General features: G+C 49.9%; 1 protein-coding gene across 7 annotated transcripts in view; it reads left to right on the forward strand.

Moving 5' to 3' along the window:
• Positions 1–17,870, forward strand: part of LOC128120175 (protein FAM156A/FAM156B-like) — a 62,202-nt gene extending 44,332 nt beyond the window's left edge. The window contains exons 2-5 of one of the 7 annotated variants that reach the window (XM_052754073.1): positions 5,090–5,265; positions 6,033–6,323; positions 12,649–12,772; positions 17,072–17,870. In XM_052754073.1, the coding sequence (XP_052610033.1) occupies positions 17,073–17,492 (420 nt within the window). In that variant the 5' untranslated portion in view covers positions 5,090–5,265; positions 6,033–6,323; positions 12,649–12,772; position 17,072 and the 3' untranslated portion in view covers positions 17,493–17,870. Of the gene's footprint in view, positions 1–3,395; positions 3,528–4,514; positions 4,884–5,089; positions 5,266–6,032; positions 6,324–12,648; positions 12,773–17,071 lie in introns of those variants that run through there. The other 6 variants (XM_052753987.1, XM_052754236.1, XM_052753898.1 and 3 more) reach the window with 6 other exon arrangements.
• The last annotated feature ends 9,852 nt before the right edge of the window (positions 17,871–27,722 follow it).

Consider the following 27,722-nt stretch of genomic DNA (forward strand, 5'->3'; position numbering starts at 1 on the left):
GTATGTGGTACCTATCAAGATAATTGTCCATTTCTTTTAGATTTTTCTAATTTTATGGAGTATAGGCTTTTGAAGTATGACCTAGTGTATCTCGGGATTTCCTGTTATTATGTCTCCCTTTTCATTTCTGATTTTGTTAATTGGGATATTCTCTCTCTGCCTTTTGCATAATTTGGATAAGGGTTTGTGTATCTTGCTGATTTTTCAAAGAACCAACTCTTTGTTTCATTGATTCTTTGTATTGTTCTCTTTGCTTCTGTTTGGCTGGCATGAGATTCTTTATTTCTTGTATTTTCCTGGATGTGGTTAGCCTCCTTGAGTTTGGGAGATTTTCTTCTAGCACGTTCTGTAGTGCTATATTTGTAGATAGATGTTGTTTAAATTGACCTTTGTCATGGAATATCTTCCTGTCTTTATGTATGGTGATTGAAAGTTTTGCTGGGTGTAGTAGTCTGACCTGGCATCTGTGGTCTCTTAAGAGTCGGTAGCACATCTGACCAGGCCCTTCTGGCTTCTAGAGTCTCTATTGAGACTTCAGGTGTAATTCTAACAAGTCTGCCTTTATATGTTACTTGGTCATTTTCCCTTGAGGCTTTTATTATTCTTCCTTTGTTCTGTACAATTATTGTATTGGTTATGATGTGGTGGGTTCACTTTCTTTCTCACTACAACCTATTTGGTATTCTGTGTGCTTCTTATACCATAATAGGCATCTCCCTCTTCACGTTAGGAAATTTTTTTCTATGACTTTTTTAAAAACAAATTTCTGGGCCTTTGAGCTGGGTTTCTTCTCCTTCCTCTCTACCACGAATTCCCAACCTGTGAGTTGTGACACCTTTGGGGGGGGGGTGTCAAAAGATCCTTTCACAGGGGTCACATAGCAGATGTCCTGCACATCAGATATTTACACTATGATACCTAATAGTAGCCAAATTACACTAATGAAGTAGCAATGAAATAATTTCATGGTTGGAGTTCACCACAACATGAGAGACTGTATAAAAGTGCCACAGTATTAGGAAGTTTGAGTACCACTGCTCTATACCTATTATTCTTAGGTTTAGTCTTTGCATAGTGTACCAGATTTTCTGCATGTCTTGTGTCAGGTGTTTGTTTGTTTACAGACAACGTTTTCTTTGACCAATGTATCCATTTCTTCTATACTATCTTAAATGCCTGAGATTCAGTCTTCCATCTCTTGTCTTCTGATGGTGAAGTTTGTTTGTCTCTGTAGTTCCTATAGGATTTCCTGAACATTTCATTTCCACAATTACCTCGGTTTGGGTTTTCTTTCCTGATTCTTTTTCCAGTTTCAGGTCTTGCATGGTTTTATTCATTTCCTTCCACTACTTGTGTTTTCCTGGATTTCTTTAAGGGATTTCTTTATTTCCTCTTTAAGGGCCTCGGTCACCTTCATACAGGCTGTTTTAAGGTCTTTTTCTTGTGCTTCCGCTATGTTGGAATATTCAGGACCTATATGGAAGAACAGCAGGGCTCTAGTGGTGACATGTTGTCTGGGTGCTATTGGTTGTGTTTATACACTGGCATGCAGGCATCTGAGTTTGGGAAGTCTGCAATTCCAGATGCTGATATCTGGTGTTGTCTTCATTGGGTGGGTGTTTTGTTCCTTGGTGTCTGTTTCCTCTCTGATTTTCACAGTGTGTTATGGCTATGTGTTGCCTGTTTTCCTGGCCTGCTCAATCGGTGTGTTTACAGGGAATGCCTGCTGGTGTTGGAGGCTGGGATACTGGATGAGTTGAGGGAAGGAAGGTTGGAGGAGAAGGTCCTTATGATCTGTTGGGGATGGGGTCAGAGAGGAAAGGGAGACCACAGCAGGTTTCCCCCCACAGGGCTGGGGATGAGACTTGGGGGGGATTTCATCTCAGGAGCAGTAGGAGAGGTGTGGGTCTGCCTTCAGCCTACTTGTTGGCCTGGAAGGAGTTGCCCTTGGGTTAGCAGGGGTGCCTGCTGGAGTTGGTTTCTGGACCAAAGCAACAAGTGTGGGGGGTGATGTTGGAAGGGGAAGCTCTGTGGGAAAGCCAGTAGATGGAGGCAGGGGGCAGGGAAGGCAGTCAGGGGTGCTCTGCTACAGAGCTGGGGAAGAGACTGGGGATTGCATCTGATGAACAGAGAGAGAGGAGAAATCTGCAGGCAGCTTTCCTGCTACCTTGTTTTCTGACAGCCATGGCCCATGGTTTAGCAGAGGTTGCCTGCTGGAGTTGGGAGCCTGGATACAGCAATGTGTGGGGGGAGGAAGACTAGGCAGGGACGGTCTTTGGGATCCATCGGAGTTCTAGGTGGAGAGGGGGAGGCTCCAGCTGGTGTCCTGTTGCAGCACCAGGGACCAGACTGGGAGGTTGAATCTGGGGGAACAGAGAGAGGAGAAGGCCTGCAAGAAGCCTAGCTGGTTTTCTCCTATGCCATAGTCTTTGAGTCAAAAGGAATGTAAATGTCCTCTTGCCTGCCTGGAAAACAACATTCTTCCAAGCACTTGAAACATTCTTCCAGCCTTCCTAGTCTAGAGAGTTTTGGGTTGGGGTGGGGGCAGACGGTGTCTAATAATCGAGAGTTTGAGAGAACAATTTTAGTATTGGCCTGTGCTTCCTATACGTGGTGATCCACCTGTCAAGACTCATTGAGACCCTGAGACCTACTTTCTCGCCTTACCCTCTCTCTGCAATGAGAGGCATGGAGATATAAACATCCCTGCTGTAATCAGAGCTCAGAGAAATCCCTCCAGCCTCAGCTACTTCAAAATTCTAGGCTAAGCTCCCCAGCCCAGGACCACTTAAGAGATGAGAGGTGATCCAGCCTGAGATAGGCACAGGGGTAGATAAATGGGATTGGTGACCACAGGGTCGTTCTGCTGACCCTGACATATGCTTTTAGCTTAAAGTGAGGAAGAACTTGGGAAAACAGTCAAGGAATGTCCATAACTAAGACATCCAGAGCAAAGGTCAAGCTGAGCTTTTCTTGTCCAGGTCCGGTTCTGAAAGACTACCTGCAGAAATCGTTATACCGCCACCCCTCCAGGACGTGGATCTGGCTCCTGCAGGGTGTGTAGCCTCGCCATCATGGATAACTGGTCTCAAGGGAGTGTAATGGTCCCTCTGCTGTGGGGCTCTGCTCTTCCTAGAATCCAGGGTGACTACAGGTTCAGGACAATGACTCCACTTGGGCCTTCAGTCTGGATGGGAGTGAGGACAGGGTTAGGTACAAATGGCTCTTCTAGACAGACAGTCGCTGAGTGACTGTCGTAGGTATGCAGGGTGACACAGGGGTCTGACAAAGGAAAGGAGACCAACAGGAAAAGGATGCCAGACTTTTGTTCTTCATTGTCGTTAGTTACCTTGTGGGCCCAAGTGAGGATCTGATGCTTTCTTTCTTGACTTCAGAATCCAAAGCAGCTTCTCAGGGCCTGTTATACCCCCAGGCCCTGGGACAGACAGTGGCCTCCGAGGAGGAGAAGGATGCTGGCACAGGCACAGAGTTCTGGATTACCTGTGACCAGGGAAAAGGGCATCCCTGTAAGTACAGCATCTGTACCAGTCCCTACTTTTGATTCTCTATACCTCCCCACTTTTAGGCGTCGTGTGCTAAGTGGTTTAAAATGGCAGACTGTGAGTGAAGCTGCCCCAGAAGGCTTTACATGTCCATCATTGGAAATGAGATTTTCGCTGTCATGAGTGGGTGGTACATTCAGAGGATACCAGTGTAATGGCTGAGGCCTCCTCATGTCTCTGAATGGCACTCCAGAAGCTGTCAGGCAGATGGTTCTCTCCTTCCTGGAAACGCATGTCGAACAGGCACCCAGCCACCCCAGCAGAATGAGAATTCTCAGATGTGCAGCTCCATTTGCCTGAAGATCCCATCTGGACTGGGGGCCGATTCAAACCATGATGGCCGATGATGATGTGGTGTCCGTGCACAGAGTTTTTCTCTGGTCATTTAAATCACATCTGGTGGTGCTGTTCTTCCCTCTTCACCCACTCCCTTGCCCCCGTGTTCATGAAGAGCAATGGGAAGTGGAAAGCGTGATGTGGCTGATGTGGAGCTGATTCTTCACTGCACATTTCACACTGAGAGCAAGGGATGCATTCCCAGAAACCAGCAGGCTCTGCTGACACTGAGACAGAGTCCCATCTTAAGTCCAGTGGTCAGGAAGGCAGAGCCTCCCCAGCAGTCTGCTCCGTAAAGATTTCACATCCTTCTTCCCCTTTGTCCTTCACCCAGTCTTGACCACCTTTGTGTAAGGTGCGAAATTAGATTTGGTGTTCCTGTCTGCACGTAATGCCGCTGCTTCTCAGCACCTGATTTCCAACTGTGATAAAGCTTATTCAACCTCCCACACACTGCTGCAGTCTGGAGATTCCAGGCTACTGTGCACATGCATCCGCCAGGCTCTTGGAGAATGCATTCATGCACACACACACACACACACAAACACACACACATACATACATACATACATACATACATATATATATATATATATATATATATATATGTATATAGCCATTCCCACCTGCACAGGCACCACACATGCTTACACACTGTGTCCAAGTATCAATGACATGACAACCTGAGAAGAGGTCTCTGTATAGCAGGCACCCTCTTTGTGTCGCTGTGTCACTCCCTGCATGGCTATGAGTGTAGCAGGGGAAGAGGACGATGAGTGGGTGAAAGAGGAATTGGCAGGTCGTCTAGACAGTCCGGATGTCTTAGGGACAGTGGGAGCAGTGGAGGACTGTGAGGCAGTGGGCCAGTCCGGTAGATGGTGGAGGCTTTCAAAGATTACCGAGACTAGAGGAGACAGAGGTTCACAAGTGTTTGGCGATGGTGAGTTCGGTGCACAGAGTGTCCAGGATCCCTGGGACTATCAGGTAAGAGTGGACTGGGAGGACACTAGAAACTGAGGACCATCTCCAAGACGGAGGTGCAGCTGTGGAGCTGGGAGTCATCAGTAGATGGCGACACAGCACAGCGGTTAAGACCAACATGCCTAGGTTTGCATGGGGGTTCCAGGACCTGTTAAATCCTTCACTGGGTACAGCATGTCAAAGCCCTCTGTGTCTCCTCCATTTCACAGACTCAACGAGAGGGATGGGAACAAAAAGGTGATGGTAACACCATAACGCTGCCGCCATCCCTTAGTGAACGCGAATGTTGCCTTTGTAGATGATGATTGGCTCTACAGAGATGCTGTTTTGTCGAGGAAGGGGCTAAGCAGAAGGGCAGAGGGGACCAGTGAGGACTGTGGAGCAGGTGAGTACAGGCTGGGTACAATGGTGTTCATGTGTGCACTGCTGTGAAGAAACCCGTTATTTCGGTTCTTATAAACCCTTTATGGGGCTGGGACTGCATTTCATTTGACAGAGATGCCTATGTCGCAGGAAGCCTTTGGTTTGATCCCAAGCCTCACATAAAATGGGTGTGGTGGCACAGGCCTCCAATCCTGGCACTTGGGATGTGGAGGCTGGAGGATCAGAAACTCAAGATCATCCTGCTTAGAAAGGGAATTTGAGGCCAGACTCAGCTACATGAGACCCTGACCTCCAAACCCTGATAAATATCCAATTTCAACTCATTTCAATGAATACATAAGTGTTCCCATTGAATTACTCCTTTCCTTGGACTCTAACAGAAAGGCAATCCCAGCCTGTCACACAGTGGTTCTCCCTCCTTTTCAATGGGCAGGCCTAACCATGGACACTTCCCCCTACACCACCACCCTGAGGACAGTGTTTAGGACCAGTTTTCCCTCCCTCCACTGTTAGGTCACTCTCAGCACCTTGGAAACTCTTCTTTGGTCACAATGAGTCCCAGCAAGGCCGCAGAGCCTCTGGCAGGTCTCCTCCAGGGCTGCCACACTGTCCACTGGGGCTGGGAGTGGTGTGGGGGGCTGATGGTCTCAGGGCCCCCAGTCAGGGAGTGGAACTTGATTTCACATGAAAAGAAAAAAGAAATCTAGCTGGCTGCTAAAGGTAAGAAGCTGATCACCAATTCGACCTAGTCCTGTCTCCTTTCCCCAGCTTACCCTCTCCCTTCAGGGAAAGAGCCAATCTTCCTGAGAAAGAATCCTGTTTCCCCAGAGAGGCTCTGGACACAGCCAGGCTCCAGTTCCCAAGAGACCTTGGCAAGGAGGGCCCAGCTTCTCCGCACTGTCTTGTAGGCCTTCAGCTCTGGGAGTTCAGCTGTCTGTATCCCCCAAGGCCACTCTCCATTGTACAACATCCAGTAGCAGGAAGAACTGAAGCAGAGTTTGATATCCAGGCAGCGTGGACTCCGTCCAGAGACAGAGAAAGGTGATCTGCTACGATCAGGTGAGGTGAGACTCGGTGTTTCCACCAGACTGGGCACATATATATGATCTTTGTTTATCAGACACAATGGGCTTCCCGAGTAAGGGGTTGTATCCTGTTCCTAGGGTCATGGCTATGATCTAATGATCTAAAATCCTGTTCAGAATATTTTTGGTCCCTTTCTGGTTGGAGAAACTGGACCTCCACAGGTTGTATGTCCATCACGAACCAATTAGACTTGAATGACTGACAGAAGAGACTCCGTTTTCAGACTTTGGGCCACGTAGCTTACAACAACCCCACCCCCCCAATTTTTTTTCCAGAATTGACAGGGCATGATAGCCCATCCCAGGTATCAGGATACAGAAGCAGGCACTTCGGTGCCAGTTCTTGGGTGGTGTGCTCTATAGAGTGAGTTTCAGGCCAGCCACAGTTACATAGTGAGACTCTCTCTCAAAAAATAAAATAAAATAAAATAAAATAAAATAAATGTAAACAACAACAACAACAAAAAAACAATACATGCCCACTGAAGATGACCAGGTCTGCCACAAATATATACCAAAGAAACCACTTAGGATGTAGAGGAAGGTGTGTATAAAATGATGTTTGTTGAGGACTCCGTAACAGTCAGGGTTGGAAATGTCTTAGATGTCTGATGATAGGGCTAATTAAAATATGATGTCTCCCATATCTCGAGTTTTGGATGATATGAAGTCTTCTGTGTCGTAGTACTAAGTGAATATTGAATGCTAACAAGGGTCACTACGGTAGCGGTGAGGTAAATGATTCAGGAGCTTGTGTGCATAGTCAGGAGAAGGGAATGCCCTCATGACCCTCCCGGAAGTTGTGCCAGCACCTCTTTCGTGCTTCTGTTGGACCTTGGAAGCAACAGGTGACAGGACCTAGGCATAGAGAGAGAGAGAATGCTTTGTCTCGGGAGTGGGCTGCTGGAGGAGGCTGAAAGAGAGCACAGGAGGGCACTGGGGCAGCCTCTCCAGCAGCACCTGACTGTGCTTAGCTGCTGGGCAGCAAGGGTACAGGGGTCTGGTCACCCCCGTGTCGAAGTACTAAACTCCCACAGGAACCGGAGTGAGCCTGGACCCGGCAGCTCCTTCAGGACCTCCTGTACTGAGAGCAGCACTAGGGACATCTGGCTTGGGGCCTGTTAATTCCCAAGGCAGGGCCTATGGCCAACACTACATGGCCTTCTGAAGCTTGGATTCGATTGCATAAGAAATTTCAGTCCCTTGAAGCCAGAGCTTTGGTGGCTGATTGGCAGAGCATTGACGGAAAACCAGTTGGGTTGGGTAAGGCATATTTCCCTGGATGTAAGCAATCAGAGAGCCCTTGTCCTGGAATGCTTAAGGTGTTATCAGAGGATTTATGAAGCAAGCGTTTGCATTCCTGCACTGCCTATTGTATAACCAAGCTTGTCCAGAATATCTAGTGAGTGCCACACCGTGGATAACCAGACTCCTGCATGGTGGTGACCACCGGAACTGCAATGTGACTAGAAATCTGAGTGACCTGAGTGACATGTCCAGACAATCAGGTGTTCCCAGCTTTCCTTGGCTTCATTGCTCAGTCATTAGTGATGAAGACAATAAGATGGGAAAATAAGAAAGTTACAAAGGGTTGGCCAGCAGTACAAACACACACACACACACACACACACACACACACACACACACACACACACACGAGTTTTTCTTATTTTTTCTTTATACTTCTTTTACTCTTGTCTCATAGAATAAATCCTGACCACAGCAGAGCAGTCACCCTCCCATCCACGCCTCCCTGTCCCCTCCCACACCTGCCCTCTTCCCCAGATCCTTTCTTCCTGTTTCCCTTCAGAAAGGAGCAGGCTCCTGGAGATATCAACAGAACACAGCCTAACAATTTATAATAAGACTCGGCACAAACCCGCTCATCGGGCTGGACAAGGAAAAACAGTAGGAGAAAAGTGTCCCACGGGCTGGCCAAAGAATCAGAGATATGCCCACTTTCACTGTTAGGCGTTCCAGAAGTACACCGAGCTCACAACCATAACATTCATGTAGAGGACCTAGTCCAGAACCATGCAGGCTCTGTGAATGTTTCTTCAGTCTCTGTGAGCTCCCAAGAGCCATGCTCAGTAGATTCTGTGGGTCTTGTTCTCCTAGTGTCCTTGACAGACTCTTGGCTCCCACAGATCTCCCCCCCCCCTTTTCTGAGGGAGTTTTCTGAGCACCCAGGGGAGGTACCCGATGCAGATCTCCCATTTGGGGTCCTTCTATGTATACTTGTTTGGCTGTGTGTCTCTGCATCCAGACGAGCAGTATTTTAAACAAAGTCCAGCAGCTGCCGTGCTCAAGTGGGAAAATCAGGAGACCTCATTATCTGGTGCGTGGGCACTTTGGGCATTTGATGAACCCCTACCATAGGGTGTTGTGTACAGACTTGCAGGAGCTCTGGGTTTCCAGTTGATGGTTGCATGGGGACAGGATTTTTAAAGGACTCATATTGATACTCAGCAGAGAATTCTGGTTCAGTCCATGCCAAGTGTAGGGCAAGGTCACACGCATGGCATCCCTTATGTGGTGGGAGGGCTCCTGAATTAGATACTGAGAAGGCTTGAAGAGTGTAGAAGAGAAGAGGGGGACAAGGAGCAAAGATGCCTGTCCGTGTGAATGAAAAAAGATGAACAGTTCTGGGTGGGGCGATTGCTTACATTCTCCCAGGGTAAATAAAGGCTCTGCATTTCAACAGACATAGTTTTAAGATGCTCTCCCACCATGCCACACACACCCCCACACACCCCTCTTGTGGGAGTTACTTCACACTCTGGGCATGGGCTGTGTTAAGTAGCACATTGGAGGGCTGAGAGAAATCAACATAGCATGTCTTATAAATGCTGGAGCTGGGACACAGACACAAGCTCACAAGTGGTGGAGTGGGACACACAAGCTCACAAGTGGTGGAGCGGGACACAGACACAAGCTCACAAGTGGTGGAGCGGGACACAGACAGAAGCTCACAAGTGGTGGAGTGGGACACAGACACAAGCTCACAAGTGGTGGAGCGGGACACAGACACAAGCTCACAAGTGGTGGAGCGGAACACAGACAGAAGCTCACAAGTGGTGGAGCGGGATACAGACAGAAGCTCACAAGTGGTGGAGCGGGACACAGACACAAGCTCACAAGTGGTGGAGCGGAACACAGACACAAGCTCACAAGTGGTGGAGCGGGACACAGACACAAGCTCACAAGTGGTGGAGCGGGACACAGACACAAGGTCACAAGTGGTGGAGCGGGATACAGACACAAGCTCACAAGTGGTGGAGCGGGACACAGACACAAGCTCACAAGTGGTGGAGCGGGACACAGACACAAGCTCACAAGTGGTGGAGTGGGACACAGACACAAGCTCACAAGTGGTGGAGCGGGACACAGACACAAGCTCACAAGTGGTGGAGTGGGACACGGACACAGGCTCACAAGTGGTGGAGCGGGACACAGACACAAGCTCACAAGTGGTGGAGTGGGACACAGACACAAGCTCACAAGTGGTGGAGTGGGACACAGACACAAGCTCACAAGTGGTGGAGTGGGACACGGACACAAGGTCACAAGTGGTGGAGCGGGACACAGACACAAGCACACAAGTGGTGGAGCGGGACACAGACACAGGCTCACAAGTGGTGGAGCGGGACACAGACACAAGCTCACAAGTGGTGGAGCGGGACACAGACACAAGCTCACAAGTGGTGGAGCGGGACACAGACACAAGCTCACAAGTGGTGGAGTGGGACACGGACACAAGGTCACAAGTGGTGGAGTGGGACACGGACACAGGCTCACAAGTGGTGGAGCGGGACACAGACACAAGCTCACAAGTGGTGGAGTGGGATACAGACACAAGCTCACAAGTGGTGGAGCGGGACACAGACACAAGCTCACAAGTGGTGGAGCGGGACACAGACACAAGCTCACAAGTGGTGGAGCGGGACACAGACACAAGCTCACAAGTGGTGGAGCGGGACACAGACACAAGCTCACAAGTGGTGGAGTGGGACACTGACACAGGCTCACAAGTGGTGGAGCGGGACACAGACACAAGCTCACAAGTGGTGGAGCGGGACACAGACACAAGCTCACAAGTGGTGGAGCAGGACACAGACACAAGCACACAAGTGGTGGAGCGGGACACAGACACAGGCTCACAAGTGGTGGAGTGGGACACCGACACAAGCTCACAAGTGGTGGAGCGCGACACAGACACAGGCTCACAAGTGGTGGAATGGGACACAGACACAGGCTCACAAGTGGTCTAGCTAGGACATAGACACAAGCTCACAAGTGGTCTAGCTGGGCCATAGACACAACAATGTGAACCCTGAGCTGGCAGCCCTCAGGAAGCAATGGTCTTCAGGCCCATGACTCGGGATATGTCTGTGAGCACCTTCATTTGCGTTTTCCACCTCCTGTCCCGTTGGCTGTGTCATTTTTCCGGTTGCTCAGAGTGCTCCCAGGGTAGACTTTTGGGGAGCTGAGGCTGAGGCTCTTCTTTCCTTCAGTGTTTTCCCCACTGCCAGGCAGCCTTCTCAGTTCTCCTGAGTCATTCCAGAAGGCCCAGCATGCCATGAGGTCAACGTTTTCATCTGTGAACTCAAATGCTTTGTCAACCCATTCTGCCAGGTAATCTGTCAGGATGAAGGCAGAAGCAGAGACAGCGCTGTCTCTGTCCCTGGGGCATGTTCCTTGACCACAGAGGCAGAGAACTAACACACGGGAAAGAATTAAGAGACCGTTTGTGAGTCTTTCACGGGTCACATTGCCATGAGTAAGGGAAGACATAGGAAGGGCTCAGAACAGTTCACACCCTGATCCGTGTTATTCCCCCCACGAAGGTGCATTATGAGAGCCATTCATTGGAGGGGATTGCCCTTGCTATCTGTCATTTCCCACACCGTCTGCCTTCATGACTGCCTCCATTCATAAATAATACAAGTCCTTCTTTAAGCTCATGTCTCCTGTACTAGCGTTCTCGGAACCTCTTATGGGCCATAGTTTTCTGAAGTGGACTGCGTGCTTTTTATACTTCACTCTACAAGACAAATTTCCCTAGAAAATATCCAACGAGGGCTGTGGATGTAGCCCTGTGGTTAGGATGCTTGCCTCTCACACAGGGCACACAAGCACAGCATAAAGCCCTGCATGGGGGTGCACACCTGCAATCCCAGGATTGAGCAGGTGGAGGCAGGTGGATCAGGAGCTCAAGATCATCCACATTAGTCCTTCACTAGGTAGTCAGTTCAAGTCCAGCAGTGGAAAGGAGACACCTGCTCTAGAAAGCACACAAACAAAGCCCAGTGCCTGTGGCTTCAGTGAGAACGAGAAGGGAAGAGCACCGCTGACACCGTCTGTGGGTGGTGCAGTGATGGTGGATCCCGGTTGGTCCCCACCTGCTTACATCTCAGATATCTTCCCCAGCTCTCCTCCCTGCACGCCTTCACACACTCCCACTGCTGGCCTTGTGGTCCCAGCGAGTGACTTTGGGTGTGGCTCCATCTTCTTTCTGTGCCTTCAGTTGGAACGGCTTGTTTCCATTTTACATCAGGCGTCTGAACACTCTGAGTTCCCCGGAGCCTCTGTTTGTGGGATACGGGTAGGTGTTCCAAGTCTGTTTCCGACGCTGTTCATTGATGGATGGTGTTTGTTTACCGTGTTGTAATGTATATGTTATATTTCCATATTTCCCTTAGCAGCCTGTTCTTTTCTAATGAGAGACGGAAAAGGAGTGGATGTAGAGGAGAAGGGAGGGGGGAGGAACTGGGAGGAGTAGAATGAGGGGAAGAACCCATAATCAGGATTGATTTTGTGAGAAAACAATCTATTTTCAAACGAAGGAAAAAGGTTTAATTCTACCCCTTTTTTTTCTTTTCGGTTTTTTGAGACAGGGTTTCTCTGTGTAGCTTTGTGCCTTTCCTGGAACTCGCTCTGTAGCCCAGGCTGGCCTCGAACTCACAGAGATCCGCCTGCCTCTGCCTCCCAAGTGCTGAGATGAAAGGCGTGCGCCACCACCGCCCCACTCAGGAACAGATTCTACTCTTAAGCCCCATGTGTGATGTTCTTTTTCAAGTTATTCAAGTCTATTAACTGTCCTCCCACTGACCCTTCACTGTGATACATACATTTCCCCTCATGAATGTCGATGTTTCCATCTGAAAGGTGGGATGGTAAGTTCACAGGCTCCAGAGCTATTCCAACCATGGTTCCAGTCAGTGCCATCCTTGTGACTGGCTCTGTTCCCTCGGGCTTGCCTCTGTTTCTGGCTAAACTGTCATTTCCTTTATCTGCAGGGGCTATAATATTATAGTGTGGATATGTGTCTGGACGTAGCAGTCTTGGCCATTGCTCTCCATTGTTCCTTAGTAGTCAGGAGAAACGCAGTTGCAGTTTCACGGGGTATTGGCTCTGGTGCTGGTATGTACAACAGAACACTGGGCAACTGGGAATTTGAAGAGTGTGATATGGATGGTGACTACTTACAGTGTACCTCTCTGGAGAGTGAGAGATGCCTGCTCAATGGAGAATAACTTCCAGGACTCTCGTCTGCACAAACTGTGTGGCCCGTGGTGACCCATTAAAGCCCTGCTCTCCCTCTGTGGCTCATCAGACTGCACTGTTCCTTCCCTGATTCTCTGCTTGCTCTCCAGCTTCACCCAACAGGGAGGGCGGGCAATAGTAACAAAGGCTGTAATTTACGGAGGCTTTCTCCATGCCAGGCACTTCTTTTACTCCAGGGACATTTAGCAAGGGCCTTCTATGTGGCAGGAAGTGGGTCAAGAGCTGGACATGTGGCAGGAAGTGACCTAAGAACTGGACATGATTCAGGGCACCGTTGGAAATGTCAGCCCTTGTGGAGTTTATGTGGTACTGTGGTCTACAGAAATCAACATTGAACTTACTGAATCAACATGCCATGCTGTGTAGTGCAGTAGGAAGCAGAACTTTGCTATCAGGAAAGCAGAGCAGGGATGGGGGATGGGAGGGTGGTTGGGGTGGGTGTTGCCAGTGGTGATTGTTGGGCATGCACTTAAATAGAATGTTTTTAGATTAAAATTGCATCACTTCCTGTCCCCTTGTTTCCCTCCAAAACCTCCCATATACTCCTCCTTTGTTCATTTTCAAATTCATTCTCTTTTTCCTGAATCGTTGTTGTATTCATATATGTATACGTATTCCTAAATGCATAAAGACAACCTGCTCAGTCTGTAATACGTTCCGTTTAGGTATATATTTTCAAGGCTGAGCATATGGTATTAGATAACCTGTTGGTGAGGACCTTCTCTGGGAAGGCCATGACTCCCTGCTCTCAGCATTCCTTAGTTGCCTGTAGTTCTTTAAGACTTCAGGATCCCCACCTGCCACCCCCACCCCGACCCTGTCCATGTCAGCACGTCTTTTGGGGTCATCTGTATTCAGCTCATGTTTATGCGGCCATGTCGGTGGGGTTTTATATATGTGTAGCTTCTGACATTCCCAGGAGGCAAAGCCTGGTCTCACAGCAATCTCCCTGGTCCTCTGGCTCTTACAATCTTTCTGCGCCCTCTTCCACAATGATCCGTGAGCCTTAGCTGCAGGATTTTGGTTGTAGATGAATCTGTTGGGACCTGGCTTTACAACTCTGCATTTTGACTGGTTGTGGTTTTCCTTATTGACCTCTGTCTGTCACAAAGTGAGGTTTCCTTAGTGAGGGCTGAGGACCAGACTTGTCTGTGGGTATGAGGGAAAATACTTAGAAGGTAGTTGGGGGTTATGCTGCTTTTGTAAAACGGCAGTTGTGGCATCTCCTTCAAGATTCATGACCGTGCCAGGCTGTGGAGACTTGCCTAGCTTTCCGGGAGCAGGCATGATTTCTCTCTTTTGAGTGAGTCCTAAGTCTAATTTGAAAGCTGTTGCTTACAGGCAAGGTATGTGTGTCAGTATTACCCCCTTCGGGTTAGCATGCCAGGACAAATACTTTTGTAGTTGTGGATTTGTTTTTTTTTATTTTTGAGATAGGGTACGCTGTCTACATAGCCCTGACTGTCCTGGATCTCACTCTGTACACCAGACTAGGCTGGAACCCAGAGTTCCACCTGCCTCTGCCTCCAGAGTGCTGAGATTAAAGTTGTGCACCACCACGCCCAGCTCTGGCCCAGCTTGCACTTTTAAATGAAGTGATTTCAGGGCCAGCCTTAGCCTTACCGAGAACGTCCTACCTGAGTAGATAGATCAAGACAGGGAGGGATCAGGGTGTAAAGGTGTCTGGAGGAATAGTAAAAACAGGAGGCATGAGTACAGGAGAGCCAGGAGAATTTCAGAGTCTGTGACAAGGCACGCAAACACTGTGCTAGGCAGGGGCAGACATCGACTTGGTGGGAAGGCAGCTAACTATAGAAGCGGAGATGGTAGATATTGTTGGATGTAAGGAAAGACTTGGGGTGGAATCTGGAAAAGCTGGTCACCCTGTGAGTGGACACCTAATGCTTTGCTGGACTGGGCGGGGGCACCGGATGTGTGGGAAAAGTCTCCCAAGGACTCACACAGCAGCATGTGCTAGGTACTGGGAGTCAAAGGAGATAAAGCTTGTTGTTCTGATCTGTTTTTTCAGGAGTCAAACATCACTTGCTACATTTGGTAACTCGAAAGCACACTTGGACGGCACAGTTCCCAGCCACCCATCCAAAGCAGCTTTGTCTTTTTCAGTTTACATTAGTGTATATTAACCATACAACGGGCGGCTTTAGTTATGATAGTTCTGTATACGCCGTAGTAGAATCTGGCTGTCTTCACCCTTGTTACTACTCTTTGTTATCCCTTCTCCTCCCCTTTTCCCAATCCCCTCCTATAGCCCCAGTGTTCCTTCATTTAATTTTATGTTCCTTTTTATTGGCTTTTAGGTTACTTTGGATTTTTATGGCTTTCACATGAGAGGAAACGTGATATTTGTCTTTCCAAATCTGGTTTATTTCACACAAGATCCATCGTCCTCCCTCAAACACTGTACTTTCATCCTTTTTGCAGCCAAGTGAGACTGCCTTTGTATGGGTACCACATTTTCCTTATCAATTCATCCACTGACTGGCACTTAGGCTGAATCCATTATGTGGCTTCCGTTAGTAGTATGGATACTCAGCTATCACTGTCGTAAGGCACTGTTGATTCCTTTGCATTCTAGCCATGAGCGTGATGGCTAGACTATGCGGAAGTTCTATTTGAAATGTTTTGAGACACCTCCATAACTGTCTCCATAATGGTCACACTGATTTACGTATCCCGGTGCAAAGCCTGCCTAACTCATTCAACCAAGTCCTGCAGGTGGCCTTTGCTTTCAGTTTTTCCCTCTATGCATATGTGTGGCTGGGGAGGTAGCATAAGCATCTTTGACCACAAATCTTCATATGCTAGTCCAGTTATTTCCTTGGTTTCAAAGGGAAACTGCTGTCATTCCCAATAAACTCCTTTAGTGCATAACCTCTGTGCTGTCACTCTTAGGAACTGTACCTGGGAGTGGTAGGTTGTAATACCCTTTAATGCGGGAGGCAAATGAGTTCAGAGAGGTAAAGATCTTGCCAGGAACCAAATTTTCCTCTGCTAAAACAGTGAGCCTTTCTCCCGTGCATCAACCCTTTCATGCCTGGATCCCAAACCTTCCCCCCACAAATGCAGCCATAGCTAGAAATTACAATTATCTAAACTCTTATAGTGCATGCATCCGTTGAAATCACCCCACTCTGCCCACACTCACACCCCCACACCCGACCTCTAGCCCCTGGTTCTGTCCCAAGAATCATTGTAGCTTCTAGGTGCAAGGACAGGGTTCCGGCACGTGAAAGATGGCCTGTGCCTTTGTTGCTGCTGTTAGCATGGCATTCTGTGCTCTCCAGGATCTGACCCGTGCTACTAAAAGAAGACATGGCCCATCACAGACCAACCTCAATCTGTGTCCAGTGGCTTTCTCCTTGGGTTCATTTTGCTGTTCTCTGGTATTCTATTTGTCTCAGCAAGGGGTGCGAGAAAACCAAGTATGGCCTGAGCCGCAGGTTACACAGAGCACATACTGTGCCCAGGAATCCCCCCGCACATTTACCCCTCTCTGGTTAATGTGGCTGTGGCTGATGGCCAGAGGGGTCCTTTGCAGTTGGATTAGGGGAAGTCTCTTTGATTGGTCCTGTTCTCCTGCCCAAGCAAGTGAGACTGCAACCGTATCACTGTTCTTAAGGCCTAAGTACCAGTGTTAGGAGCTACTGTATTTGTAGAGCCTCAAACCTCAAAGACGTCCTCTGAGAGGAGACTGCCTCAAATCACATTCATGTGGAGGGAGCGAGAGCTTTAAGGAGAAGTTAAAGAAGAGGCTCTTTGTGAAGAGTCGCTTCTAAAGAAACCAGCGGTTTACACTAAGAAGTAGTCATCTGTGGGCTCCCCTTGAAGGAATTCTGTCCTGGGGTTCCTTGTGGCACACATAATCAAGTCCAAGGGAAACCGGGCTAAAACCGGTATTTCAAATGCAAAGAGCTCACCATTTGCTTGTTGATATGTGGGTACCCATAAACAAAACAAACCGAAAACAGCTGCACAAACCAGTTAGAAGCTAAGATTTCCTTTGCTGAAACCATGAGGGTCTCCTTCTGAGATGTGTATCTGTGCATGTTGGTAGGTGCTCCAGGCATGTGGACAGCATGAGCTGTTTTCAATAGACCCTTTCTGTTTCTAATGTGTGCTTTCTTTCTTGGAAAGGATGGAAGAAGATCAGCATTGGGAGAGTTCAAAATCACCCCAAAAGAAAACAAAACTAGCTGAAATCAAGAAAAAGAAACGTGTTAGGTTTCTCTTACCTCACCAAACTGAGAGAAAAAGAAGACCCTCTTCCCCTCGAGATGCAGATCAGGAGATGTTCACATGTGAATGCTGCTACTGTCAGAAGGATGTGGGGAACATGTCTGGGGTCTCCATGGGGACGGGGACCATGACAGAAGCAGCCTCTCATTCACCATCCTGTGAAAAGCTGATACTAGACCTCAGTAACTTGTCACTCAACCCTGATACCACCCAGCCCACTCTTGCGCAAGAAATACAAAAGAGAGAAAAGAACAAAACGCACTGGCAGCAGAAAAGCAAAAAGGTGTTTCAAAGGCTTCTCCACGAATGGACAGAATAACTCTGGCATTGTTATCCTCATGTAAAGAAGATCAGAACCTACAGGATCATGAATGTCAACACCACCAAACCCTAGGGTGAAATCTTTTTGGGAGCATGGTCAGGAGGAGTAAAAATGTCCAGCCTGGTGACAATAATATCTTCAGATGGCGAGTTTCAAACCTATTCCAGAAATGTAACAGTCGTTTTCTTAGTGGTTTTGGCATCCCCTCTGGGGCATTCTGGCAACAGATGCTCCTTGGCTAGGGCAACCAGATAGCGATGGTTCTGTACTCCCCATGCTGTTGTTCCCATGGGGCGATCTACCAATTTCCCCTCCTCCGGTCTCGGCTTTTCCTCCTTTACTTTGTTGCCAATAAAGTTAGAACATCGATGCAGAGTTTCTGGCTTGCTCTTTTCAAATCTGCTTCCATTCCATTTTATTGACTGGAGCCCAGAAGGAGCACTAGGTGTGGTGGAGGGGTGTGTGTGTGTGTGTGTGTGTGTGTGTGTGTGTGTGTGTGTGTGTGTGTGTGTGTTTATGTGAAATTTGTGTTTCAAAACCATTATAGAGAGAGAAGTATCAGAACATTAGAGCATTCTTCATCTAATTAGTCCCCCTAATATGTTACACAACTATAGTATATCAAAAGCAGGGCACTCACACTGGTAACTGGGTGTGCAGACCTCTCTGTCACTGCATCATATGTGTAATTCATGCCATTACCAGTGCAATCCAGTTTCTTCTCTGTTCCTTCAGAAATATCTTACTTATGCTAGTTCTTATGATGACGCCCAGCAGCAGCATGCTTAAACTGGGACAGACACTGCATTGTTCACTATTTCCACAATCATTTCAAGAATATAAAAGTGTTGGGGCTGGCCTTTTCCACTCACCACCATGCCCTTCATTCTACACGCTTGATTGCTTATATCAAAACTCTATTCTTTGGGAATGTAGCTTTGGGCAAGCTGCTTGCCCAGCATGTGTGGGGCTCTAGTTTTGAATCCCCAGCTCCACACAATAACAACAACAACAACAACAAGAAAACAAAGATGGACTCTCTCCTGCTACTCCTTTTCATTGCTGTGTGCCATACCATGGTCTGGGTGTGCTGTCAGTTCTTTTTTTCACTCATCTGTTGGGCACTTTGGTTTCCAGATTTTGGCCAGCTGCTACAAAGAAAGCTGCCATAAACAGTGGAATGAAAAGTTGTGTGTGTACAGAAGTTTTCAATAGGACGAAGACCCAAAAGGACAATCTCTGGGTGACATGGCAAGATTTTCTTTTGTTTGATTTAAACTACCATCAAAACCACTTGTAAAACAACTCAGGGGGCCACTTGTATGATGGGACACCACACAGCCTTGGGGCCAGGGGAGGGGCTTGGCCTGCCTCTACTAAATGTACTCCACAGTGGGAGGCCTTGCCTTCTTATAGGAGGGAATGGGGGGTGGGTTGGGAGGGGGAGGCTGGGAGGGTGGGAGGAGGGAAGAGGGGGATCTTTGGTATGTAAAATGAATACATTTTTTTTCTTAATAAAAAAATTTAAATTAAATTAAAAAAAACCTCGGGGGGCCTGAGTCGGGCAGTAGTGGCACATGCCTTTAACCCCACCACTTGGGAGGCAGTGACAGGTAGATCTCTGTAGTGGTATTTACTCTGCCCATGACCTTGGGCCATAGGGCCTGAAGGAGGTGGTGCTTCTTGTTGTAGGTGACCTTTTAAAAGGAAAGGGAGAAAGGTCACGAACCCCTTCTCCCTGCTGCCTGCTGCCTGGTCTGATCAAACTGCCAGGTGCATTCATTCCAGGTCAGATCAGAGGATGACTTCAGCTGTCTACTCTGTTCTCTATTCATGAGTGTATTTCCTCAATTCACCCTAAGAAATTTCCCTCATACTCCGTAACCAGGCTCCCATAGATTTATCACATTAGATCTCTGAGTTCCAGGCCAGCCTGGTCTATAGAGTGAGTTCCAAGAGAGTCACGGCTGTTAAAAAGAGATACCCTCTCTCCAGAAAAAGAAAGAAAGAAAGAAAGAAAGAAAGAAAGAAAGAAAGAAAGAAAGAAAGAAAGAAAGAAAGAAAGGAAAGAGAGAGAGAGAGAGAGAAAGAAAGAAAGAAAGAAAGAAAGAAAGGAAGAAAGAAAGAAAGGAGAAACACAAGGAAGAAAAACATTCAGGGGGCCTGGCCTCTATGTTAACTGTGGACACAGAATATGGACTGTGGAAACAACAACACCTGCTACATATATCCAATATGCAAATGTTTACTGGCCAATTAAAAACACTGGCCCCTTTCCCTTCAATAACGGTTGGAGGATAAACGAGGACAGTATATGGTGTATACTAGAATTTTAGTCAGTAGATTAGGAGTGCAAAAAAAGAAAAACATTCTAGCTAGAGATATAGATCAATTTTGGAGAGTTTACCTGGCATGCAGAGGACTGTGAGTTCAGCCTCTATCAAGACAAAGAAACAAATGAAACAATCCTAAAACTTCATGAAGTAATATACAATCAAGAGTAAAACCATTAGAAGTCATATATGTATTTATTACATCAGAAAACACACACACACATTTCACTGAGGTAACGCACACCCCTAATCTGGTTCCACACACTTGCGCTGCTTTTGCAAATTGCACCTCCCATTTTAGTGGTCTCTGCTGAGTGAAAATCACAGAGAGGGAGACAATTTAAAATGCATCCTAACAAGGAAGAAACATTATTGACTGATGCACTATCTCTTTGTATTTGTATTTGTTTGTGGTACACACACATGCATGTATTGGCATGTGTACGAGTGCTTGTGATTTTTTTTAGGTGTAGGGCCTGGTGAGATTTTCACCATCCACGTTGGTATGCAAACTCATACTGTCATTGTGTAGGCCTTGTTTAGGTGACCATAGTTTCCCCATCAATATAGAAGACAACTTTTTCATCTCAGATGTCCTGGTCCTCTGGCTCTTACAATCTTTCTGCCCCATCTTTCAAAATATTCCCTAAGCCTTTGGTATAGGGGTTGTGCTGTAGATATATTCGTTGGAGATGAGCCCCCCACAGTCAGTTATTCTCAACAATTTCCTGGGTTCTGCATTTCTGTACTAGTCTCTCTCTGGGCCAAACCAAGCTCATCTGTGCATGTAAGGATCCATATTCAGAATGCAGCTGGAAAGTGTCCTGGTCTGGGAAGTAGCAGTAGTGGGCTCCCTCTAGTGCCCAGGACCTCACTGTCTTCTAGCTGTTTGTTTGTTTGTGGTCTTGTCATGACTTGTTTTGTTTTGTTTGTTATTGTATATTGTTGCAGTAGGTTTTAGGATTCGTTTGTTTGTTTATCCTCTTTGTGCTGATTTAAAATTTCTCCACTACAGTATATTTTTATCATGCTTTTACACTACTCCAACTCCTCCCAGATTCATTTGCTGGTGGGAAGACAAATACCATGCCTGATACTTAACTGCTCAGACAGGTGCCAGAACCCCCATATCTCTGGGTGGCCGGGAGACAGCCACCCAGGTTCCTCAAGGCCCTGTCTGGCAACATGCCAGTCATCCGGGGTCTTCAAGGCCCTGATTGGAGGATGAGAATATCCAGGGATTCTCAAGGCTCTGCCTGGCAGGAAAACAGCTACCCTGCCTGATGCTTAACTGCTCAGACAGGTGCCGGAACCCCCATGTCTCCCATTGTCGGGAAGACAGCCTACTCGGGTTCCTCTAGGCCCTGTCTGGGAGGGGTCTTCAAGGCCCTGGCTGGAGAATGAAAGTAACCCAGGACCCTAAAGTCTCTGGCTGGTGGGAACACAGGTATGCTGCCCTATGATTAACTCTTCAGAAAGGGTCCCAGACGCACATATCTCCAGGTGGCAGGGAGACAGCCAAGCGGGGTCCTCATGGCTATTGCCAGTGGGAAGACAGCCACACCTGCCTGATGAATAAATGCTCAGACAGTTGCTAGCCGGCCGGAACGTCCAAGGCCCAGTCTTGCTGAAAGACGGCCACCCCAACCTGAGGCTTAAGGTCTCAGACTCGGCCACCCTCCGGGACCCCAAGGGCCCTTCAGGCTGGAAGATAGACATTCGGGGTCCTTAAGGCTCTGGATAGCCAATAGACAGCCACCCCGGCCTGATTCTTAACTGCTCAGAGGGGTTCTAGCGGTTCCGGAACCCCAAGGCCCTGGCTGGTGAGAAGTGAGCCAGCCGGGGTCATTAAGGCCCTGGGTGGTGAGATGACAGCCACCCAGGGTCCTCAAGGACCTGGCCGGTAGGATGACTGCCACCTCCACCTGATGCATAACAGCTCAGACAAGGGCCAGCTGGCTGGGAACACCAAGGCACTCGCTGATGGAATGACAGCTACTTAGGGTCCTCAAGGCCCTGCCTGGTGGGATGTCAGCCACCCGGTATCCTCAAGGGTCCAGCTTACCTGCAGGCAGTCATGACCACCTAATGTTTACTTGCTAAGAAGGGTGCTAGAAGGCCTGGACTCCCAGGTCCCTGCCTGGCGGGAAGACAGCCACCCAGGGTCCTCAAGACTCTGACTGGTGGGAAGACAGGCAACCGTGGATGATGTTTAAATGCTGAGACGGGGGCCAGGTGACCGGGATTCCTATGGCCCTCCTGATGGGTAGACAGTCACGCAGGGTCGTCGGGGCTTTGGCTGGTGGGAAGACTGCCAGCCCTGCATGATGATTAAATGCTCAAATGGAGGCCAGCCGACCAGCATCCCCATGCCCCTACTGGTGGGATGACAGACACCCAGGGTCCTCAAGGCTCTTGCTGGTGGGAAGACAGGCAGCCCTGCATGATGTTCAAATGCTCAAACTTGGGCCAGCTGACCACGATCCCCAAGGCCCTGGCTGGTGAGATGACAGCCACCTGAGGTCCCCAAGGCTCCCAGTTTGTGAAAGACTGCCACCACTGCCTGATGCTTAACTGATCAGATGGGTGCTAGCTGGCCGGAACATTCAAGGCCAGGATGGCTGAAAGACAGCCACTCCAACCTGAGGCTTAACCTCTCAGACTGGGCAAGCCTGTGGGGCCCCCAAGGACCCATCAGCAGGAAGGCAGGCAATCGGGGTCCTCAAGGATCCAGCTAGTTGGAAGAGAGCCATCCTGCCTGATGCTTAACTGCTTAGATGGGTGCTTTACATTCATGAAACCTAAGGCCGTGGCTGGTGGGAAGAGTGCCACCTGGGGTCCTTAAGGCCCTGGGAGGTGAGATGACAGCCACCAAGGGTCCTCTAGGACCTGGTCGGTAGGAAGACAGCCACCTCCTCCTCAAGATTAACTGCTCAGAGAAGGGTCAGCTGGCTGGCATCCCCAAGGCTTTCAATGATGGGATGACAGCCATCCAGGGTCTTCAGGGCCCCAGCGGCTGGAATGACAGCCACCAGGGGTCCTCAAGGCTCCAGCTGGCTGGAAGACAACCCCACCCAACTGATGCCTATGTGCTCAGAAGTATGCTAGCCAGCCTGGACTCACAGGTCTCTCCTGCTGGGAAGACAGCCACCCAGGGTCCTCAAGCCTCTGGTTGGTGTGAAGATACCCAGCCCTGAATGATGTTTCCATGCTCAGACTGGGGCCAGTTGACTGGGATCCCCATCGCCCTGCTGGCTGGATGACAGCAACTTAGGGTCTTCAAGGCCCTGGCTGGTGGGGTGGCAGCCACCCAGGGTGTTCAACGACCCAATGTGTGGGATGACAGCCACCATGGTTCCTCAAGGCTCCAGCTGGCTGGAAGACAGTCAACCCTTCCTGACACTTAACTATTCAGAAGCAGGCAAGCTGGCCAGGAATCCCAAGGCCCCTGCTGTTGGGAAGAGAGCCACCTAGGGTCCTCAAAGCTCTGCCTTGTAGGATGACAGCCTCCCATGATCCTCGAGGGTCCAGCTTGCCTGAAGACAGCCATGCCCACCGGATGCCTCTGTGCTCAGAAATGTGCTAGCTGGCCTGGTCAAACAGGTCCCTACCTGTCCCTAAGACAGCCACCCAGGGTCCTCAAGGCTCTGGCTGGTCGGAAGATAGCCAGCCCTGCATGATGTTTAAATGCTCAGACTGACGCCAGCCGACCAGGATCTCCATGGCCCTGCTGGTGTGATGACAGCTACCCAGGGTCCTCAAGGTCCTGGCTGGTGACATGAGAGTCACCTGGTGTCCTCAAGGCTCCTGCTGGCAGGACATAGCCACCCCCACCTGATCCTTAACTCCTCAGATGGGGACAAGCCAGCTGAGTCCACCAACGTCCTGACTGGTGGGAAGAGAGCCACTGTGCTTTCTGAAGGCCCTGGCGGATAGGATGTGAGTCCACCCCCCAGGTCGCAAGGCACCAGCTGGCAGGAAGACAGCGATAGGTGAATGATGTTTAGCTGCTCACACCGGGGAACCCTGAAGACCCCAGCTGGAAGGAAGAAAGTCACCCCTGCCTGTTGCTTAACTACTCAGAAGGGGGCAAGTTGGCTGGGACTACCAAGTCCCCAGCTGGTGGGAACAGAGCCACCCGGGGTCCTCAAGGCCCTACTTAGTGGGAACAGAGTCACTGGCTTCCCCAAGGCTCCTGCTGGCGGGACTACAGCAACCCTGCCTGATGCTTCACTGTTCAGAATGGGGCCGGTACCCCCATACCTCTGGCTGTCAGGAAGACAGCCACCCGGGGTCCTCAAGGCCCTGGCTGGTGGGATGATGCTCAACCAGGGTCCTCAAGGCTGTACCTGATGGGAAGAGAACCAGCCCCGCCTGATGCTTAACAGCTCATACAGGTGCTACTCTGCAGGGACTCCCAAGGCCCAGGCTGCAGGAAAACAGCCACCCCAGCCTGATCCTTAACTACTCAGACAGGCCAGCCCGCCTAGATTCCTAGGGTTCCAGCTCAGGAAGATAGCCACCAGGAGTCTTCCAGGCTCTGGCTGATGGGAAGACAGCCACACCAGTACTCCTCCCCACCCTCAGACAGAGGCTAGCTTTCCTGAACTCTGATGACCCCTGCTGGTGGAATTCCAGCCATCCATGCATGATGCTTAACTGCTCAGTCACTGGCTAGCCTTTGGGACCCCCAAGGCTCTGACTGGCAGGAAGAGGCCACCCATGGTTCTCAAGGCTCTTGGTGGCAAGAAGACAGCCTCCCTTGCAGGATGGGTAACTGTTCAGACAGGGGCCAGCTGACCACCACCCCCAAGGTCCAGGCTGGTAGGATGACAGCCACCTGAGGTCCTCAAGGACCCAGCTTGTGAGAAAACAGCCACTACTGCCTGGTGCTTAACTGCTCTGAGGGGTCCTACTGGTCCAGGTCTTGCAAAATCTAAGCTGGCTGGAAGAGTGTCTCCTGCACCTGTGGCTTAAACTCTCAAATTCGGCCACCCTCCAGGACCCCCAAGGCCCAATCAGGCTTGAAGACAGCCACCCCGGGTCCTTAAGGCCCTGTCTAGCAGCATGTCAGCCAATCGCGGTCTTCAAGGCCCTAGCTGGTAGGATGAGCTAATTCCGGGGTCTTCAAGGCTCCTGCTGGCAGGAAGACAAGTACCATGCCTGATGCTTAACTGTCCAGACAGGGGCCCGTCACCCATATCACCCACCCAGGGTCCTGAAGGCCCTGGCTGGTGCAATGATGCCCAACCAGAGTCCTCAAGGCTCCACCAGACTGGAAGAGAGCCAGCACTGCCTGATGCTTAACTTCTGAGACAGGTGCTAGCCGGTCTAGACTCCAAAGGCCCAGGAAGGCAGGAAGACAGCCACCCCACCCTGAGACTTAACCTCTCAGACAGGCCAGCCCGCTGAGACCACCAGGGTTCCTCAATGCTCCAGCTGGATGGAAGACAGCCAACCCTTCGTGACACTTAACTATTCAGATGCAGGCAAGCTGGCCAGGAACCCCAAGGCCCCTGCTGTTGGGAAGAGAGCCATCTAAGGTCTTGAGGCCCTGCCTTGTAGGATGACAGCCTCCCTTGATCCTCGAGGGTCCAGCTTGCCTGAAGACAGCCATGCCGACCTGATGCCTATGTGCCCAGAATGGTGCTAGCTGGCCTGGACAAACAGGTACTCGCCTGGTGGGAAGACAGCCAGCCCTGCATGATGTTTAAATGCTCAGATGTGGGCCAGCCAACCAGGATCCCTATGGCCCTGCTTGTTGCATGTCAGCTACACAGGGTCCTCAAGACTCCACCTGATGGGAACACAGCCACCCCTGCATGATGCTTAACTGCTTCAGAAGGGTTCTAGCGGTTCCAGAACCCCAAGGCCCTGGTTGGTGAGAAGTGAGCCACCTGGGGTCCTTAAGGCCCTGGGTGGTGAGATGACAGCCACCCAGGGTCCTCAAGAACCTAGCCAGTAGGATGAGAGCCACCTCCACCTGATGCTTAAGTGCTCAGACAAGGGCCAGCTGTCTGGGAACACCAAGGCCTCCGCTGTTGAGATGTCAGCCACCCGGTATCCTGAAGACAGTCACGCCCACCTAATGCTTACCGGCTCAGAAGGCTGCTAGCTTGCCTGGATCCCCAGGTCCCTGCCTGGCCAATAGACATCCACCCAGGGTCTCCAAGGCTCTGGCTGTTGGAAGACAGCCAGCCCTGTATGATGTTTAAATGCTGAGACTGGGGCCTGCCTACTGGGTTCCCCATGGCACTCCTGGCGGCATGACAGCCACCCAGGGTCCTCAAGGTCCTGGCTAGTGGCATGAGAGTCACCTGGAGTCCTCAAGGCTCCTACTGGCAGGACATAGCCACCCCCATCTGATCCTTAACTTCTCAAATGGGGACACATCCGCTGGGTCCCTCAAAGTCCCAACAATTGGGAAGAGAGCCACCCTGTGTCCTCAAGGCCATATTTGGTGGGATGAGAGCTCCTCAGGGTCTGCAAGGCTCTGGCTGGCAGGAAGACAGCTATCCATGAATAGTGCTTATCTGCTCACACCGGGGATAGCAGGCAGGAACCCTGAAGACCCCAGCTGGAAGGACGAAAGTCACCCCTGCCTGATGCTTAACTACTCAGAAGGGGGCAAGCCGGCTGGGACCACCAAGGGCTCAGCTGGTGGGAACAGAGCCACCCGGGGTCCTCAAGGCCCTGCTTGGTGGAAGGAGAGCCACCTGGGGTCCCCCAAGGCCCCGGCTGGCATGAAGACAGCTACCCTGCCTGGTTCTTCACTGTTCAGAGAGTCGACAGGATCACCATATCTCTTGCTGTTGGGAAGACAGCCACCTGGAGTCCTCAAGGCACTGGCTGGTGGGATGTCGCCCAGTCAGGGTCCTCAAGACTCCACCTGATGGGAAGAGAGTCATCCCTGCCTCATGCTTAACTGCTCATCTGGGTGCTAGCCAGCAGGGTCTCCCAAGGCCCTGGCAGGCAGGAAGAAAGCCACCCCAGCCTGACCCTTAACTGCTCAGACAGGCCAGCCAGCCGTGATCCCAGGGTTCTAGCTGTCAGGAAGACAGCCACCCGAGGTCCTCAAGGTTCCCGGCTTCTGGGGAGAGAGCTGTGCATGATGCTTGACTGCTCAAGTGGAGGTAGTCAACTGCCCCCCTAGGCACCTGCTAGCAGGAAGACAGCTGCTGTACCTTAGGTCCATAGTTTTACCGTGGCTGGGGTCTGTGCAGAAGTCCGGCTCTTGCAGTGCCACCAAAGGCCACACAGAGGTGCAAGGTTAGGGCTGCAACCATTTCCACCTGTGCAGGACAGGCCTTCTTCCTAGAGCCAGGATGTTGACTGGTGTGGGAGCCCGTTCTCGGGTTCCTTGTACCTTTACCCAGCAGGTCCGCATTGAGGATGATCAGGACCACGGGCTTGAGTGCAGGTGTCTGAGATGGTCTGCACTTGGCTGTGCTGGGGGAGGAGGTCTTTTGCGCCACCCCTTGGCGTCTCTATAAAAACCCTGGGGCAGAGACAGTCGGGGCCCGTTGGAATAGGTTCCAGGCCCTCTCGAGGTTATCCTTTATTTTCTATCTGTTTATCTCTGCAAGGTTCTCTGCAATAAATCCTTCTATCTAATATTTCCTGCTGCTCACGCTCAAGAAAACTCTGGGGAGCTGTGGGGTTGGTGAGTAAACGCCCCACAGAATGGCACCATGAACAGGGACTAAAGAAAAAGAAAAAAAGGGACTAAAGAAAAAAAAAGGGGGGGACTAAAAAAATGGACTAAAGACAAATGAACAGGGACTAAAGACAAAGTAATAGGGACTAAAGATAAAGAAAATAGTTTTATTACAGAGTTTTTGGTGAAAGTGTGAGCAGCCCTGCCAGTGGAAAGGCATGCTGCTGTTATGGAAAA

The sequence above is a fragment of the Peromyscus californicus genome, unplaced genomic scaffold (genome assembly GCF_007827085.1).
Source record: "Peromyscus californicus insignis strain IS unplaced genomic scaffold, ASM782708v3 Scaffold_10__1_contigs__length_136768540, whole genome shotgun sequence".
Lineage (NCBI taxonomy): Eukaryota > Metazoa > Chordata > Mammalia > Rodentia > Cricetidae > Peromyscus > Peromyscus californicus.